This window comes from Diadema antillarum, unplaced genomic scaffold (assembly GCF_040938485.1).
Source record: "Diadema antillarum isolate AM-2024a unplaced genomic scaffold, OU_Dant_1.0 seq00000179_RagTag, whole genome shotgun sequence".
Classification (NCBI taxonomy): Eukaryota; Metazoa; Echinodermata; class Echinoidea; order Diadematoida; family Diadematidae; genus Diadema; species Diadema antillarum.
In genome coordinates, this window is record NW_027271246.1 from 158,417 (window position 1) to 177,588 (window position 19,172).

The window sequence follows — 19,172 nt, forward strand, 5'->3', positions numbered from 1 at the left end:
CTGTGAAAATAAATACTTGAGTCAAAAGGGGCCAGAGCTTTCTATCCTAGCAGAATCTTTGTCAGAGGCAAAATGACAACATAAAAAGTAAAAATACACTTACGTGGACTGCAGATATATATAACAACATAACATGCACCAACTGGGAGTGGGTAAGGGCAAAGAATGATGAAAACAAAAGGGGGTAAGTTGGGTGTCAAAAGTAGTGAGCCAATCAGGTATAGAAGGGGGATTCATTCAGTGCAATGATTAAAGAAAAACAATGATTCATGCAAAAGCATAGTTTATTTTCCAATCTGTTGATGTCAACTGAAAAAAAAGTGATGCAGTTCACTGTTCAGAGAGGATGTTAATCAATGGAATAGCTCCCTGTTAAGCCTCTGTGTTGTTCCTGAACTTCTTTGATGATGCATAACCCATTCATCTTTATCCTTCACTGGTTGCCTACCCATGAGTTTTAATAGGGATCATCACTGGCCCTGTATCACTTTTAGTTTGCTCACTCCATTACTTTAATCTTCCTGTCCATGCCTGATTGGCTCCTTGCTTATGACACTCAACCTACTCCATTTGTTCCCATTGTTATGTGTCCCTATAGCAACTTCCAGTTATCATGTTTTGTTGATATATGTCTGTAGTCCATATAAATGCATTTTAACTTTATATGTTTGTCATTTTGCATTTTCAAGATGAAGATTCTACTAGTATCTAAAGCTCAGGCCCCTTTTGACTCCAAATATAAGATCATGTAGATATATGAGGGCACATATAGACATATACAACTTATCAGTTTAGTTTCTTGAGAAGCCTTGGCTTCAGTATGAGATCAGTGATGATAAGAGTGCTAACGGGGAAGAAGAAAGACTTTCACAATGGAGGGAAGGCCTTGGAGGGTTTCTAGCTTGACTCTCCTGATATGAACCCCTGAATTTCAAGTGCACTTTATGTGTATTACATCTACGTTAGGTAGGAGAGCAAGCCCTTCTGCCAGCACCTGATATCATGTGTTTTAGGTCATTTTCATTCCAGCCTGACTCTTATTCATATTGGCACTTGGCAGTTTGTTCAAATACTATGGCTGTCTCCAGTTGGCCTGTTTGCTGCCTGTCAATAAGTGCTTCAATTGAAATGTTCTCCCACTCCCAGGTTGAGTGCCTGACATGTAACTCTACCATCAACCCTTTATGACTTGTTTGTGTACAAGAATAATGGAAAATAGAATGAAGGTGTTGAGAGGGTCAAATCAGACTCTGGGATCGAAGCAATTGTCATGGAGTGATGAAAGTGATGGTCATGGGATAGTGAGATGATGGTCATGGGATGATGAAGGTGATGGTCATGGGATGATGATGGTGATGGTCATGGGATGATGAAGGTGATGGCCATGGGATGATGGAGGTGATGGCCACGGGATGATGAGGTGATGGTCATGGGATGATGAAGGTGATGGTCATGGGATGAGGGAAGCGATGGTCATGGGATGAGGGAGGCGATGGTCATGGGATGATGAAGGTGATGGTCATGGGATGAGGGAAGCGATGGTCATGGGATGAGGGAAGCGATGGTCATGGGATGAGGGAGGCGATGGTCATGGATGATGAGGTGATGGTCATGGGATGAGGGAAGTGATGGTCATGGAATGATGAAGGTGATGGTCATGGGATGATGAAGGTGATGGTCATGGGATGAGGGAAGCGATGGTCATGGGATGATGAAGGTGATGGCCATGGGATGAAGGAGGTGATGGCCATGGGATGATGAGGTGATGGTCATGGGATGAGGGAAGCGATGGTCATGGGTTGAGGGAGGGGATGGTCATGGGATGAGGGAAGCGATGGTCATGGGATGAGGGAGGCGATGGTCATGGGATGAGGGAAGCGATGGTCATGGGATGAGGGAAGTGATGGTCATGGGATGATGAAGGTGATGGTCATGGGATGATGGAGGTGATGGTCATGGGATGATGAGGTGATGGCCATGGGATGAGGGAAACGATGGTCATGGGATGAGGGAAGCGATGGTCATGGGATGATGAAGGTGATGGTCATGGGATGATGAGGTGATGTCATGGGATGATGAGATGATGGTCATGGGATGAGGGAAGCGATGGTCATGGGATGAGGGAGGCGATGGTCATGGGATGAGGGAAGTGATGGTCATGGGGTGATGAAGGTGATGGTCATGGGATGATGGAGGTGATGGTCATGGGATGACGGCGGCGATGGTCATGGGATGAGGGAAGCGATGGTCATGGGATGATGAAAGTGATTTTCATGGGATGATGAAGGTGATGGCCATGGGATGATTGAGGCGATGGTCATGGGATGAGGGAAGTGATGGTCTTGGGATGATGAAGGTGATAGTCATGGGATGATGAAGGTGATGGTCATGGGATGATGAGGTGATGGTCATGGGATGAGGGAAGCAATGGTCATGGGATGAGGGAGGCAATGGTTGTGGGATGATGAAGGTGATGGTCATGGGATGATGAAGGTGATGGTCATGGGCTAATGTGATGATGCCCATGGGATGATGGAGGTGATGATCATGGGCTAATGTGATGATGGTCATGGAATTATGTAGTTGATGGTCATGGAATGATGTAGTTGATGGTCATGGGATGATGAAGGTGATGATCATAGGATGTTCAGTATAAAGGACTGAAAAAACACATTCCCTGAAGGAAGAAAAACAAGTTTGCATGTAACTGAGACACAATGTCAGTGTAGCATAGGTAACATGTTCTTGGGCAAGGTTTGATGTATTAAAAAAAAAGATTAAACAAAAAATTGATTATTTTGTCACTTGAATATCCTTGTCTTGAGCTCCCCTGAAGTGTTGACATTTTAAGAATATCGTTCATGTGCTACTGTTGGGGATAAGTTCAGCCTTTTAGGAAATATGTAACCCTCCTGTAAAAGAAGACATATTTAAGAATGTGTTTTTTAATTGTTATCAGAGCAAGTAATATAGAAATCAAAAGAATGTGCCTGTGAGATGACATCTCAATGTTTTACAGTTGATGTAAAAACCAGGATAGTATACAAATGTACATTGTTATCACTTCAGAATGCAAAATATGCAAGGAAATTATAAATTGAAGTCTACGTAACATAATCTGAAGTACCTGTCAACCCATACTGAATGAAAGTATGATAACTTATTTTAGGTAGAATTAGTTGCAGAATAAAAGGAAGAAGTCAGGAAAGAAGGCTAAATCTGATTTTTACAATAGTTTATGTTTCCACTGTCATGTCACACTTTTTGACCCGACACCATTCAGTTACCCATAAATTATTCCCCAGTCTCCCAAAGAAGAATATGACCATTCTGTAAATATTTAGCAAACATTCTTTATCACAAATTATTTTCCTGATAATTCAACATTGCATTCAATCAGTAACAAATTCCCACAGTATATACCCTTAATACTGGTGCAAACCAGGTGTATGCATGCAGGTCAGCCAGGGGTCGCACTTAACTTTTTTTGTAACTGAGTGGATGAGAGGACAGTGATCTCATTAAGCTGTCTAACATAAGAGCCATTCACATTTTTGTTGAAATACCCACTGTGTTATTTCTTACAGTATTTCATAATATGAACACAGATGCTTGAAATAAAGTGGTATATGGGGTTGCATTTCAAAGTTCATGCGAGTTATGCATGCGTCAATTGAGTGTGAATTCTGTCATGAAATACCACTCTTTGTACTGCAATGTATATGTCATGTCACCTTGACATACTGCATGTTTTATCCCAGTTGAAGATAGATAACTATGGGTATGTGCTGTGCTTGTAGCTCAGAGAGGTGTACAGAATGGTACCAACTGAAATACCATAGTATCTGTTACTGTGGTATTTTGCCAATAAGAACAGTGACAACGAATGACTGCAGTATCTATATAGTACCATGGTAATTCCAGTGAGAATACACCTATTATTTATACCAGGGTACATCAGTCCATGACAGCGGTGCATCAAATTCTTCCAGCCTCCTTGTTCATCATCAGGTGATACGCTGTTAGCGTATCACCTATTGTGTCTGTACAGAATTTTCCTCTTTTTTGTATTCTTCTTTCTTTCTGATGGATTTTGTGAACACAATATCTCAACAGTGACATGATTAATTAACATGAAATTCTTGATTCATCTTACATGTATCACATTCCACACGCTTTGCTCATGGAGATGTATAGCTGCATGATTAAAGATGTTGCCTCTGGTGCCAGAGACATAAATTTGGACTAGTGCAGGTTCGAACCTCACAGGACGCAGAACAAAAGTGCTTTTTCTTGTAGTTTCTTTTTGTTTTGTTTTTTTTTTGCAATTTAGGTAATTCTGCTTTCATCGAGGTAGAAATCACATTGTCATGTAATTGCACCCACACGCACACACACATGCAATTTCCCTTTCTTTTGTATTGAAGGCTGCATTGTTTCGACTGCTGCAAAATTTTGTAGGCTTTTAGAACTCTCCCAACTGATCATATATAATAGTGGCAAGATTAGGCAGCATTATAGTCATCTTTGCTATGCAAATATGGTTCAAAGTTCATATTTAAAAAGGCTAATGTTAAAGTCAAGATAACCCTTAAAACACTTATTTTCAAGTCTTTAATTCGTTCGTGTCAAAGACCTCTTGGTAAATACACAGTAAGACAGCCTGTAAAATCGACTTACTCGCACACGCATACACGTGCACGGAATTTCCCTTTGGTCTGCATTACAGAAACAATTTTGTGTGAATTATGTAAGTACATAGAACTTGACTACACAAATGTATCTCGATATAACTTCAAGTCACTATATCACATTCTTTTCATTGTCGATCACGGATGACCAATATCTGATGACCCCCCCCCCCCCCTCCAGTGTATCACCTAACTTGTCTTCATGTGGCGAGTTTCATATCTGTGTGGTGTGTTACTAGAATTGCATAATGATATCAGTTACCCCCTGCTTGTTCACATTGTGGGCAAATATCTATGGTCTGGTGCCATATTCGGCCTCATGGAATATGGCACCATACCGTAGATATGTCCCGTATTTCGTAAGAACAAGCAGGGGGTAACGATTTATCTTTTTAAGTGTAGATCTACATGAATTCTGTAGTGTAATTTCATTGGTAAAGTTACACAGGCTTATCTTCTTCTTACTGATTTCCTCTCATGAATGATGTTGAAATCGCCGGCTGTCAGCCATGTTGACTTACGTCTTGTGAGCTGATTATGCGCGCATACATACACGCGCAGCTAGCTGTGTAATATGACGTCATATCACGGAATACGGGAAATATTCAGTGGCGGACTTAGCGCATGCGCACAATATGACCTTATTCACGGAATACAGGAAATATTCAGTGGTTGGTCTGAGTAACACAGGTAATACAGGATTTTATGAATTACGTGATTGACCAATGAGACTACAGAATTCATGATCACTAAAAGATAATACAGTCAGTCATCACGCCGTTTGCAAATTCGGCATAATGAGGTTCCATGTGCCAGTGTTTACTCGATGCGCATGACCGTCTCGCGAATTTGAGGTTTCACAGGATTTTGCAAGACTCTGTACAAGCTCCAGTACAATTACCATGCAGTTAGCGCTAGTGTATACGATTTCGACATGGTAGGGTGAGTCCAATTACCCGTTTCGTACTCTTCATTTTGATATAAAATTTGTCCATACTTAAAAATATTTTCAATGTTTAATCTCTCGTTAAATTTACCTTATATTTTGCGCGTAGTTTTGATGTATTCGAAACATAAACCTCTATTTTGCTGGATCCTGGCTGGTATAAAACTTTTCATACTCTAATTCTTTTTTAATTCGGCAGAGAAAGCATGTACCGATACTTGTTTTAAAAATCGAAAAGATGCAATATCTGTAAGTTACTTAAAAATTCGTTAAAAAACTGACTAAAAAGAGACTTGCAGTGGAAGTTGCGATCGCCGAAGTCAAGATTTTTCCTACATATGGCGCGAAGCTTGGCGTGTCCTTGAAAGTATTTTCTCACGACGTCATTGTGTACCTCTTTTACATTCCATGTATTCCTGTGTACTTCTGTGGTGGTATTGTCCACAAATAAAAACTTGTTTTTTTTTGTAAACTCTGCCTCTCGAGTTTATTATCATATATAGGTTTCTTCCTCTTTAGCCTGATTGTGTAGTCAAATATATTCACTAATGTTTGTTGCTGTGTGAGGGGAGTGTTTGTTCACGTTCCTTCTCCCTTTCTCTCTCTCTCTGAGATGTGTGTGTGTGTGTGTGTGTGTGTTTGTTTTTGTTTTTGTTTTGTTTTGTTGGGTTTTTTTTTTTGGGGGGGGGGGTTGTTTGCATTCATAATATAGAGCTGCCAACATTGAAATGCAATTATCAGGGAGATTGTTCAATGACATGCTTCTGATTCTATGCTGGTTCATAATTGTTCATTTCCAGAGAGTCTTCTGTGGAATCGGGAGTCCCCCCCCCCCCCCCCCCCAAAAAAAAGAAGGGGAAATTAACATTTTAGATAATCACCCTGAAAAGAAAACGAAACTGCTTGCTTCATGAATCCAGGCCTTCGGGCCCTAGAATAATAATAATAATAATAATAATAATAATAATAATAATAATAATAATAATAATAATAATAATAATAATAATAATAATAATGATAATAATAATAATGATAATAATAATAATAATGATAATAATAATAATAATAATAATGATTATGATAATAATGATAATGATATAATATCAGTAATAATAATAATAATAATAATAATAATAATAATAATAATAATGATAATAATATAATATTAATAATAATAAAAACATGTGGCATGATTAATGGTTCATCAGATTATTTAAGATTTACATTCATGCAAATCACCAGTAGTCCCCAGCTGCAGCTTCCAAGTTCCAGTTAAAAAAATAATAACAATTAAAATAAAAAAATAAATGGATAAATCATAATCTAGCAGACATATCATCAAAACCAGATATATAATTTGAAGGAGTGAGAATGTCCAAGGAAAAAAACAGACACAAGGTTATTTTATTTATCAAACTGTAACTTGCAAGACAACTTGATGTGAAACTAAACATGAAAAGAAAATCACAATGGAACATTTCAGAAAAGAAAAGGCATGAGAAACATCGTAACACAAATATTAGTATACGGGACTAAACCCAAGTGTTTTTTTTTTTACAACGTGTGAAATTGCTGATGTGCTCGTATCTGCAAGTAGTCAAACAAATGACAAATCCATATAAACACAAAGTGGCGATAACGAATCCTTAAATAATTATCTACGAAATTTTGACAGAATATGACAGAATAAACCTATTACATGTTTAAGCTGAGTTTCAGTCTTCGAGACCCAACACAGGAAGTAAAAAAACCACAGTAGCAGACGATGTGATGACGTTATGCGACCGTCGTTTCTGAACAATCACGATCCAGCATTGTACGAAGGTGCTAATGGACGATTTCAAACAAAGAGCGATGTGACATACTATTGTAATTTGCTGGATCCCATGAGGTATAAAAGATAGAGTGACTTGATTTTTCCATATTTTGAAAATAAGATAATCAAGTATCGTACTTATTTAGTTTGAAAGAGATGCAAGGTGGTTAAGAACATATTTGACCCACTTCTTTCGTGTTTAGATTTTATATTTTCAATGTGTGAAATCACTTGTATTTTTACCCTAATTCCCTTTCCAGTATTATCAAGTCATTGTCATTAAATTAGACCTTGAGCTTTCTTCTTTCATTTAATGCAAAAATGAGCTGTAAATATTATGCTGGGACTGCACAATGATAGTTTAAAAAGAACACTGCACAGCTAATTATGTATTCATGACCGCTCCGAGCGTGCATACGTCCTCCGCGCTCTGTGCGAGATTCGCATGCCGTGACGACTGATTGAATATTCATTCTACATAAAAGAGTACAACCTTTGCTAATGATCAAATGTATTGTACAGTCATACAAGTCTAAGTGATTTCATTTAAAAAAGATGTCAGCAAGAAGCAGAAAATTCTTCTTTGAGCTTGCTTCTCAAATTGTGTGGATCTGCAGACACTAAAGCATAGTTTAGATGTCACTCAGTGAAAAAAAAAAAATATCCTGAGATGGCAACTGATATCCGACCCATGATGCAGTGAATGAGACAGCCAGACTGTGTGTGCTGCCATGATGATAAATTTGTCGTGGGTCTATAGATGAAGGGGGAGGGAGTAACCACTTTGATATTTGGGAACTCGTTTGAGAAGGAGTGTGAGTGATCAATCGTCATCCTTGTATCAACTCCAAGAGTTTTCACTGAAGGATAAACATGTGATGCATAAGGAGCATGTTGGCTGCTGTCTGCCAGAAAGGTTACATGTTGTTCTAGTCATTCAGCCTGCTGAGCTTAGATGGGTCACCTTAGTTTATGCTGGGGATTTGTAACCTTCACAGCTAAAAAAAGCTATGAACAGGAAGCTATCCTTTCAAAGTTGAAAATGTTATGAATCTGGGCCCTATTTTATGAAGAGGTAAAATTGATGATAAAGTTGATTTCAACTGTAAATCTATGGCAGACTGTGTGGTAAGGAAATTTGAAATTGATTTTATCTTTTGATAAAACGGGGCTCAAATGTATCGTAATCTTTACTTTTAATTGTTATTAGCACCAGGAAGAAATGTTGTATTTCTTCTTGAATTTACAACAAGAAATGACTTCTATCTCAAGCACATTAGTTTGTTTTGTTTTTGTTTTGTTTTGTTTTTGTCTGTTTGTCTGCTGAAATTCATGAAATATTCTATACTGTTGTGTTCAAGAATCTTCAGAAAATTAGATTACTAAATTATATTTGATCACTACATTTGACATGAATAAATTGATGAAGGCAGTGAATACATGTGAACATGACATGATATGGCAGAACATAGCTTGATGTACATGGTGTGAGGACATATACATGAAAGTACAAATGGTATTCAGAACTAGTGAGTACAAATGAATGGAAGTAGTGAGTATAGAAAATGAAAAGTACCGGTATTGAATTTACTTGCATGCATACATTGTATTACTCAAAACAAAGTATAGTATTGTTTGTAATACATACACGGAAAAGAAAGAAACAATCACAGAAAAATTGCCTATTAAATAATCAATAGAAAAGAAAACATGGCTTTAATGTGATCTTGTTTAAGTAAAGAGTTGAAGAACATGACCACCAAGATTCTTGCATGAAATAGGGAAGGAAATACTGTTCAATGTCACACCAATAGAGGGAAAAGAGTGTTTTAAAAAAGGAAATATGCATTGCACTTGTCTGTTATCCCTCCTCAATGGACAGGAACATATCACATTTGAGTCCTCCAGTTCCACAGCAAAGTTATTGCTTCTATTTATGGAACAACAAACAAAATGATAGTAAAATGCATTGATAACCTAGATTACATTCTAACAAATTTTGCGCCAGCTTTTGCAGATCACACTTCATCCATCTCTCCGAGGTATCTTCAACCCATAATGCTATGAGAGAAGAATTTACCACCTTTCAATGTAGCATGTTTGATACCTGTGATGTCCCATGGTGAAATTAGGTGGGATTGGCCTCAGGATAGGAATCATGGAAGTGTGTGGCTTGATGGTTGGTTTTTAATCAGCATGACTCATCATTTCCTTGTCTAGAGTGTTTACAACAAGAGCTGCGTTCACACACACCAAAAATTGATGCTTTCTGAAGCTTGAGTTTTCCAGTTTGATGCAAAAACTGTTCATTTGTGTGTGTGGAGAAAAAATAAATAGATATTAGTTATTGCAGTCTGCATCGTGATGTAAAAATCAGTCCCACTTGATTCTTTTTTTTAAAGAATCTCAATAATTTGACCTGTACAGTGTGTGTGTGAATGGCACACGGAGACTATATCATCTTTTTTTAAATCCCATAATGCAACTCGCCGCAGTAGGTATGTACACTCGGTTGCCAAGGATCACGTTTCAGTAATTTCTGATTTTTTTGTTTTGATAAAACATATTGATAATTTTTCCTACACAGCAATTGTGAATGGTGGCAAATGTTTTTCTATCACAATACAAAAACCAATAACCACAGTGTGTGATTGCGACTATTATTTCTGTTTTAGCACCACCCCATGGTACCAAAGACATTGACATTCTGAGAGTCTTATGTCTGTCAGTCAGTGTACCAACCTCTTGCAGTCATCTGATAATTGGAGAATTACATGGGATATCTTGTAGAAACTTGGTGCATATACCATTGATTAGGTAGCACACAAGGACAGACTTGTATAATTCATACTTTGCAAAGTCTTGTGTCAAAAATTGATATTATGTTGATTGAACAAAGATTTATGAGTCTCTCATTAACTTCTAAGCAATTGTTGTGCAAAGACAGCTACAATGGAACAGTTTGTGGAATTTATTGTGCAGGGGGATCTGTTAGTCAAATTTCAAGATCAAGGATGCCTCTCTGTATAATAATTATGATGAACCGTATTTGTATAGTGCATATCACAAAAAATAGATTAATGTCTCTATGCACATTGAAGGAAGGAGCTAATAGAAATTGGGAAAATAGAAATGAGAGAGAGAGAGAGGGAGAGACTGGAGAGAGATAGGAGACACAACAAGACGAAAAGTGACAGAGCAGCGACAAACATTGTACAGTGTTAAGCCTAGTCCAAGGACACATTAAAGAAATGTGTTTTCAACAAACGCTTAAAATCATCTACTGTGTTGGTTTGCTTGAGATACGTGGGTAATGCGTTCCATAACTCTGCTGCTGCCAGTTGAAAAGATCTTGCACCGTAAAACTGTGTTGATATTGTGGGGGTGTACAGCAGAAGTTTGGACTGAGAGCGAAGATTTCTTGCTGGACGATATTTTGTTATCAGCTGTTGTAGATAAATAGGGCCTAAGACATTTGAAAATACTGGATTAGATGAAGTAAAAGCATTATTAAAGTATTTTTGTGACAGGATATCACCTCTTTTAAATTTGTGGCTGATTGTGTCAAAAGTCAAAGATCAGAGGATATGTTGGAGTATGTCAGAAATCTTATTGAATAACTGAAGAAAATGGAGTACATTCTATCAGTCAAGTCAAGCTGATGCTTCATAGGGACATGCACAAGCATACAAGCATATATCACAAACAGCCTTGATTTAACTCAGGGGAACTTGTATGGATTCTTCATTCTATTGTATGTTTTCCCCATTCAATATCAGTCCACAGCTAAGCTTGTACTAAAATTAGGGTACAAATGAACTTAATATTGGGCTTCTCTGAGTTATTTAGAAACACAGAGGTTGCTGGCATTGATTGTCTGCCAAATTGTTGGTTGAAACCAGTCACCTACAATTTGTAGCAGCCCTGCCATTTTCTGAGAAATTGCATCAATTTTTGTTTTTAACGGAAACAAGCTTTGCAGATTTGTGTTATGAAAGAGATTCAATCTTGACTCAGTGATTGCCCATGTGTTATCTTATAGATAACAAAAAAATGTTTAGAAATCACTGGAATGAAATCAGAATTTTGTATGCATTATAAAAACAAGCAGTAAAGATCACCCACTCATCTGACATACACTCTTAAAAATGCTTGGTCAGATTTTGCACGGTAAAAGTGATTTGACCAATTTCCATGGTTCTTTTGTTCATTAAGACTTCATTCATTTCATAATCAACAAGAAAAAAGTGAGGTCCATGCAACTACGCAAAATATGGTCAGAAATTTAGAATTGAACGATATGGTCTCAATGATTTTATGGTCATTTTTTAAAAGAACAATTTAGAGGATGACATTACATCGTTTTATTCAGAAATCAAGTAGAAAAATGCCTGTCACAACGACTGTTGTTGGAACTACAGTTTTGTTTCTACACAGAATATATGCCTATATGCAGTTCCTGCGCAAGTTTTTTATGAAAGTACAATGCAGCACACAGTGATGTATGCACAAGTATGCAGCACTGGCTTGGGTACCGTTACATTGTTACGGTATGGTACAAGAGATTTTGTATGCATATATGCATGCATATTAAAATGTTTACATGACAATATGCATGCATATTAGAATGTGTATGTGACAATATGTATGCATATTTATATAATTAGATGCATGTTCACATGTTATCTTCAAAGTCATAGAGTCCTTACATATTAGAGGGTTGAAGATCATATTCAGATGTTCAATTTGACTGAATCCTTACAGGGCTTTATAATGTCTCTTTAGGAAAGTAATCATCAGTATTGTTCTCCTCATTTTTTTTTCTGTTATCTATTTGCAAAATTGCATGTAATCCGTGATTTTGAAGCATTAATTCTAGCCTTTCAGTGACTACACACAGGGTGGAGCTCAGCAGTTACAATCAGTTCAAAGTCATCCATATTAAGATTGTGAAGATTGAGTATCAAATCAGTTTAAAATGACAAAACAAGCAACTCACTCCCATTGCCCCTCTACATTTTATCATGACACATAGAGCTTGCTATTAAAAACAAACAAACAAACAAACAAACTAACTAACTAACTAACTAACTAACTAACTAACTAACAAACTGAGCTGTATGGTTATAGATGCTACTACAATCTTTGATATCATAAAAACATAAAGCTATAAGTAAATAGGTTTGAAAATTATATACCAATATATGCCTCCAAAGAATCTGTGGGTAACCAGATTTACCATATCTCATATTTCTTGAAGTTAGTGGTATTAGAATAAGATATTTAATTAACATTTTATCAGCATGGTATTTTTTTCTCAAAACTTTTGATGTTGGAATGTTGTTTCATGTAGTCAATGCCATACAGCTTAGTCAACATGGTAGGGTAATTTCTGAAATTAAGTCACCAGAGTGTCTGCCAGTGTCTCTATTGAAAAAATTGGATGAGGGCTTGTATGGTGAAATCTGATGTAGGCTTGTATGGTGAAATCTGATGTATTGAGGCAAATTTGAAATAAACTTTGACAAACTGGTAGGGTTGAAAACTATCTATTGTGCAAATGTAAAATAATGTTCAATGAAAATCATACATCATGCCAAAGTTTTGACTCCAGCCATTGCAAACTTGGTAAAGTTTAAGACAACCATCCAAAAAGGCATGGCAGGGCTAAGTCCAACTGCATTGAGATAGAATTGCACCAGGGTTGATATACCGGTATGCATTTTGCTTGAGTGCATACATTCTGGAACTGCAGGACAAATCATGCTTCATTGGTCATAGTAAATGAACAATACAAAAATCCACAGAGCTCATTGCATGACTCTGCACCATAGTAAAAACAGTGAATGCCACATGAAGGCAAGTAATCGAATCAGAAATCTATGGGTGTTATGGACTATGTTCTGCATAAACCGTATTTACCATGCATGCTTACTATTTTATCAACCTCACTACTGGGATCATGCTAAATAATTTGAAATTGTAGCTATATTGACACAAAAGGATACTTCCTGTGGACTCATGTGGCCTGTAGGATTGATGATCTGTCAAAGTTGTCTCTTGGTGTAATAGCCATGGCTATCTTGGCCCTTTATTACCACACAGCACCTTATAGCAGTAGTGATAGTGTCAAAACCATCAATAGTGTAGAAGGGGGGCTCAGCTGTGGCAGTGTTAAATGAGAAATTAGTTTACTTTATTCTGCTGTTTTTGCTAAACATAGAGGACTGAATATTCTGTCTATCACTTTTATGGACTGATACCGTTTTATTAAGATGAAATATGACGACCAAGCTGTCCTTTGATCAATAATAGACATTGTTTGAAAAAATATAGGTGATTATGACATATAATTATGTTAGTGTGGTTGGTAAGATGTGTAGATGCGCAACTTCAGCTGAGTCGCCTTTTCACATTTCCTATCCCTTCCCTTCCACCCTGCATGTATCACTGCATGTATGACTGCATGCTATCCCTTATATTCCCTCTGCTTTAAACTTCCCTCCTGTCCCCCTATATGTTTCTCCTCTCAATGCTGTATGTACAGATAGCACCCATAAGCCTATCTGTCCATAATCGCCTCTCTGCATATAACTCAACCCCTACCTCCCCGTGGTACCAACTGGATGCCTGGGCTTTGCAGCTTGGGTAACAGACAGGGGCTCTGGGTCGGGAGGGGTAGTGGTGTCCCCCCTCCTAGAAATCAGCAGACCATCGCTTCACCGGGCTGGGAAGTCCTTCGCCAAGTGCCCAGCTCTACGTGCCTTGCACAATGGCCAATCTCCTTCGGGAAAAAACTACCTCAATATGAATCACAACCTTAAGCCACGGCCCCAAGTCCTGGTGGCTGCTCGTAGACAGCAGAGCGGCAGGGGTGCTAAAAATATGCCAGATGATTCCCAGCTGTCAACCCAACAGGTACACATCGCTGGAGAAACATCATCCAACAACGCAGGGACTAAGATGACACCAGAGGAACTAAGGAAGAAAACACAAGCACTAAAGGAAGGAAAGGATCTGACTGAAGGAAATCCAGACTACCCATGGAGTAAAACATCGAGAGTAAGTAATCACAGCATGACAACGTTGACAAACATACCAGATATGACAAAGGAGGTATCTTCCAGGGCTCCACCTATGTCTGAGAGGAATAACAATGCCAGAACACTTAGTATAGGCACCTGGAATGTCCGGACCTTGAGAACATCAGGTCACTGGGACCTACTGATTGCGGAAGCCAGAAAATTTGAGCTGGATATTCTGGGAATTAGTGAAACCCACCTTACCGACAAAGAGACACTTGTAAATAAAGAAGAATATACTATTCTTCTGTCTAGCAGAAAAGACATCAGTCGTGACGGAGTTGGTATCCTGATTTCACAGAGAATGCTGCAATGTTTAATGAATTACGATGCAGTTTCACCAAGAATTATCACTGCAAAGTTTAGACTCAGAGAAGGAATCTTGAACATTGTACAGGTCTATGCACCCACAACAACCTACAGTGAGGAAGACAGTGACAAGTTTTATGACCTGGTGCAGCTGCAGATCCAGAAGATACCAAGGAATGAGAAACTGATGCTACTGGGTGACTTCAATGCCAAAGTAGGCACAGACTACCAAACCTGGGCTCCTACACTAGGCAAATATGGGCTGGGTCAGATCAACAGTAGAGGGGAGAAGTTACTGGAGTTTTGTATGCTCCACAAACTCACAGTATGCAATACACGCTTCCAGCACAAGACTTGCAGAAGAGCCACCTGGATTTCGCCGAATGGTCTCTATAAAAACCAGATCGACTTCATCATCACAAATCAGGACAATGCTAGATTCATCAATAATTGCAGATCATACTGTTCTGCAGACATTGGATCGGATCATAACCTAGTCATAGCCAATGTTAGGTTTGGACCGATTAAGCCAAGAAGAATGAAAAGCCTCCCTAAACCATTCGATGTAAGCAGGTTTAGCAATTACTCTGTTGCTGAAGAATTCCGAGCCCGCATTGGTGGAGCTTTTGAGCCACTGCTACAACTTGAGGACACTGATGTAGAAGAGGTATGGGCAAAGTTCCGTGACACCACAAATGCCATCACGGTAGAAACAGTTGGATTCAGAAGAGCTAAACTAGTAACCGGGCTCCCGGAAGAAGTCAGAGAAGTATGTGAACAAAGAAGGAAAGCAAGAATCGCCAAACTAAATCACCCCAATACTGTTAATAATAAAAGATATAAGAAGTTAAATAAATCAGTTAAGTTCCAAGTGAAGAAGTGGAAAAGGAAAAATCTACTGAGGGAAGTGGAGGAAATGGAAGCAGCATATGCTCGCAATGATAGCCATGAACTTTTCAAGAAGGTGCGGAAGTTGGCTGGTGAAAGAGACACAATACAACCAATAGCAAAGAACAAGGAAGGGACCCTGAAAACTGCCCCTAGTGATGTGCTGGACTGCTGGAGAGATCACTTTAGCACACATCTGAACACACAGTTCCCAAGAGATGACAATGTCCTGCAATCAATACCAGATCCACCTCCTGCAGTTCCTGAGAGTGAACCTTTCACAATGGCAGAGGTTGAGTCAGCTATTAAGACCCTGAAAAACCACAAAGCTACTGGAGCTGATAAAATTTCAGCAGAAGTATTAAAGGCAGGGGGACAATCTATGGCACAAATGATATTAAAGATTGTTAATGAGATTCTTCTTCAAAAGAAAACACCAGAGGACTGGAGTAAGGGCCTTATCACACCGGTGTATAAAAAAGGAGACAAATCAGACCCTGTGAATTACAGAGCTATTGTTTTACTATCTGTACCAGGAAAAGTTTTTTGCAGGATGATACTCAATAGGATCCAACTTACAATAGACAACCACCTTTCAGAGGAGCAGTGTGGATTCAGAAGCTCCAGAGGTACAACAGACGCAGTATTTGTAGTCCGCCAGATACTAGAAAAGGCCAAGGAAAGACGCATTCCCATACACTGGAACTTTGTAGACTTTAAAGCCGCCTTTGATACTGTATGGAGGGAAGCACTGTGGAAATGTCTCTATGCCATAGGAGTGGAAAAGGATCTGGTTCATCTAATCAGATATATGTATGAGCAATCCAAATGTGCTGTGCTTGTTAATGGGAAAGTTACAGAGTGGTTCACAGTTGTGACAGGAGTCAGGCAAGGATGTCTTTTATCCCCAAGTTTATTCAACATCTTCCTAGAGTTTGTAATGACGGACGTCAAAAACTTAGACAGCGGAGTGAAGATGGGTAGTATGTGTACCAACAACATCAGGTATGCAGATGATACTACCCTGGTCGAGCTAGTCTTTGAAAAACTCCAAATATCAACTACCAAGTTAGAGGAAGCCTGCGGAAAATGGGGTATGAAGATAAACATCTCCAAGTGTAAAGTTATGACACCCTCAGAAGATGACATAACAATCAATGCTACATGTGTAGACAAAGTGCAGAACTTTGTATTTCTTGGCAGTGTGATACCCTCAGTAACAGAGGATGTGAAGAGGCGCACTACTCTTGCTGCCTGGTCCTTTGGAAGACTAAGGAAAAATATCTGGACTAACAAAGACATTACCAGATCTCTGAAGGTACGCATATACAGAGCACTTATAAGACCTATTGCAACATATGGGGCTGAAAGCTGGACTTTGAAGAAAGGAGACAGGGACAGATTGCAGGTCTTCGAAATGAGATGCCTGAGAACTATTGCCGGGGTATGCCTTATGGACAAAGTAAAGAACAGTGACATCATATGCCAGCTCCATATCACTAACACCATCAATGATGAAGTAACAAAAAGGCAACACAAATGGTTCGGCCATGTCATTCGGATGACAGAGAACCGATTGCCCCTGAGGGCATACAGGAACAACTTTGACACCCCCAGACCACCGGGTCGCCCCCCATTGCGTTGGAGTGACCAGATTAGAAGTAGGATAGGCCTACGGGATGCTGAGGAACTGGCCAGGGATAGAAGCATATGGAGGAGGGTTACCCGAGGGAGCGCAAGGGGACACCACGTCCTGTGCAATTAAGTCAAGTCAGTAAGTCAATGTGATATTCAAGGCAACAACACTATTGTGTCCTTCGGCATGTCATAAGAGACAGCAGCGAAGGGGTGGTGAATGAGAGGGCATGGTATATTGAGACATAAGCCTGAACTATGCATATTCAATTTGGGTTACTTTTAGTAAGTAGTGGTAATTTTGGTTCTTTGTGGTAATCTCATAGGCCAGCAATTACAAGCGTCACAACCTTACATCAGTCGTACACATCCCTCTTACCCCCGTGTGATTATTGCCAACTTACTTATAGGAAATGGATGCGGTCTATATTGTGCCAATATGAGTTTACAATATCTCAGAGGTAACAGGATATTTGAACAACTTGATCCTCAACTGTAGCTTCTTTGTTATATAATCCACAATTATTTTAAAGTAATGGAAATGTATTTATCTATGGCATTCTGTCATTATGGCAAAAGCAGCATATTGCACTTTGGGTTATAGAATGGGGTGTAAGTTTGCATTGCTAAGGTAAAAAAAACCCTGAAAAGATGTTGGTGATGAGGTCAAGAGTTACTGGCTGAAGCTGTAAGGTCAAAAGTTCTGATTTTGAGCAATTATTTAAAAGCATTTTAAAACTTTGTGAAAGCATTCATCGTAATGCAGAGTTTGACTTCTTTTTTAAGATTTATCTTTTGAAGTTTAAAGATCATGATGAAAATCTGAAATCTCAATTTTTGTTGTACAGGCAATTCTAAACATTTCACAAGTTTTATTTCTTCTTCTGGAATGCCAATGTGTGTAGACTGTTGTGGTATATTTTTGAAGTTCAGTCAACTGATTCAAGTTTACTCAACATTCTGAATAAATGAATGATTTTTCTTGCAGCCCTGAAAACATCTGTCAGAGCAGTGTTATTATGCTTTACATTTTATTCCCAACCATGCCCCCTTTTATTTCACCCCAACTGGTACAGGAAGTTTTCCTGGTGGTATTCTTCAGCTGTGAGTACGTGGTGCGCCTCTGGTCAGCAGGCTGCAGGCAGCAGTACCAGGGCCTAAGGGGTCGGCTCAGATTTGCAAGAAAACCCATTCTCATCATAGGTAAGGATTTGTCAATTAAGCTTTCTTGCCTCCTTTTAGATATAGCAAGACTTCACAGATAGCAGTCCACGCAAGCCCCAGAGAACAGTCCACGCAAGCCCCAGAGAACAGTCCACGCAAGCGCCAGAGAACAGTCCACACAAGCCCCTAGTATTTTGGACAAATTATTACAAATGTCAGAGTAGCTACCTCCTGTTTTTTATCGCTTAAAGAGACAGTGATTTTTATGATACTTGAATAAGGCAAAGATTGCAAGAAAAATTGGAATGCAATCACAGCATGGTAAGGTCTGCTGTTGTGTTGACTTTCTCTTTACATTAATAATTTCCTTTCCATTTTGTGACACTGAATAGATGAGACAATATCCAGTAGGACAATGGATATGCCCTGCTAGAAGCACAAAGCATAGATGAACTATTGTGTTTTTTTATCCAAGCATAGCATTGTGTCTTAGCAACCCTTTTCACATCTGTGGTCAGAGCAGAAAACAAAGAATCAGACTTATCCATAATATTACATGTAAAATGCCTAATACAGGAAGTGTTAAGCAATATTTTTTCCTCATAGAGTATTTATTCCATTAAAATAATTCAACATACAAA

At 38.7% G+C, this 19,172-nt stretch overlaps 1 protein-coding gene across 1 annotated transcript in view; it reads left to right on the top strand.

The window, feature by feature from the left end:
* Window positions 1-19,172, top strand: part of LOC139728440 (potassium voltage-gated channel subfamily KQT member 1-like) — a 151,909-nt gene that overhangs the window by 66,426 nt on the left and 66,311 nt on the right. The window contains exon 3 of the mRNA XM_071639382.1: window positions 18,444-18,570. Within this exon, the coding sequence (XP_071495483.1) occupies window positions 18,444-18,570 (127 nt within the window). The remainder of the gene's footprint in view (window positions 1-18,443; window positions 18,571-19,172) is intronic.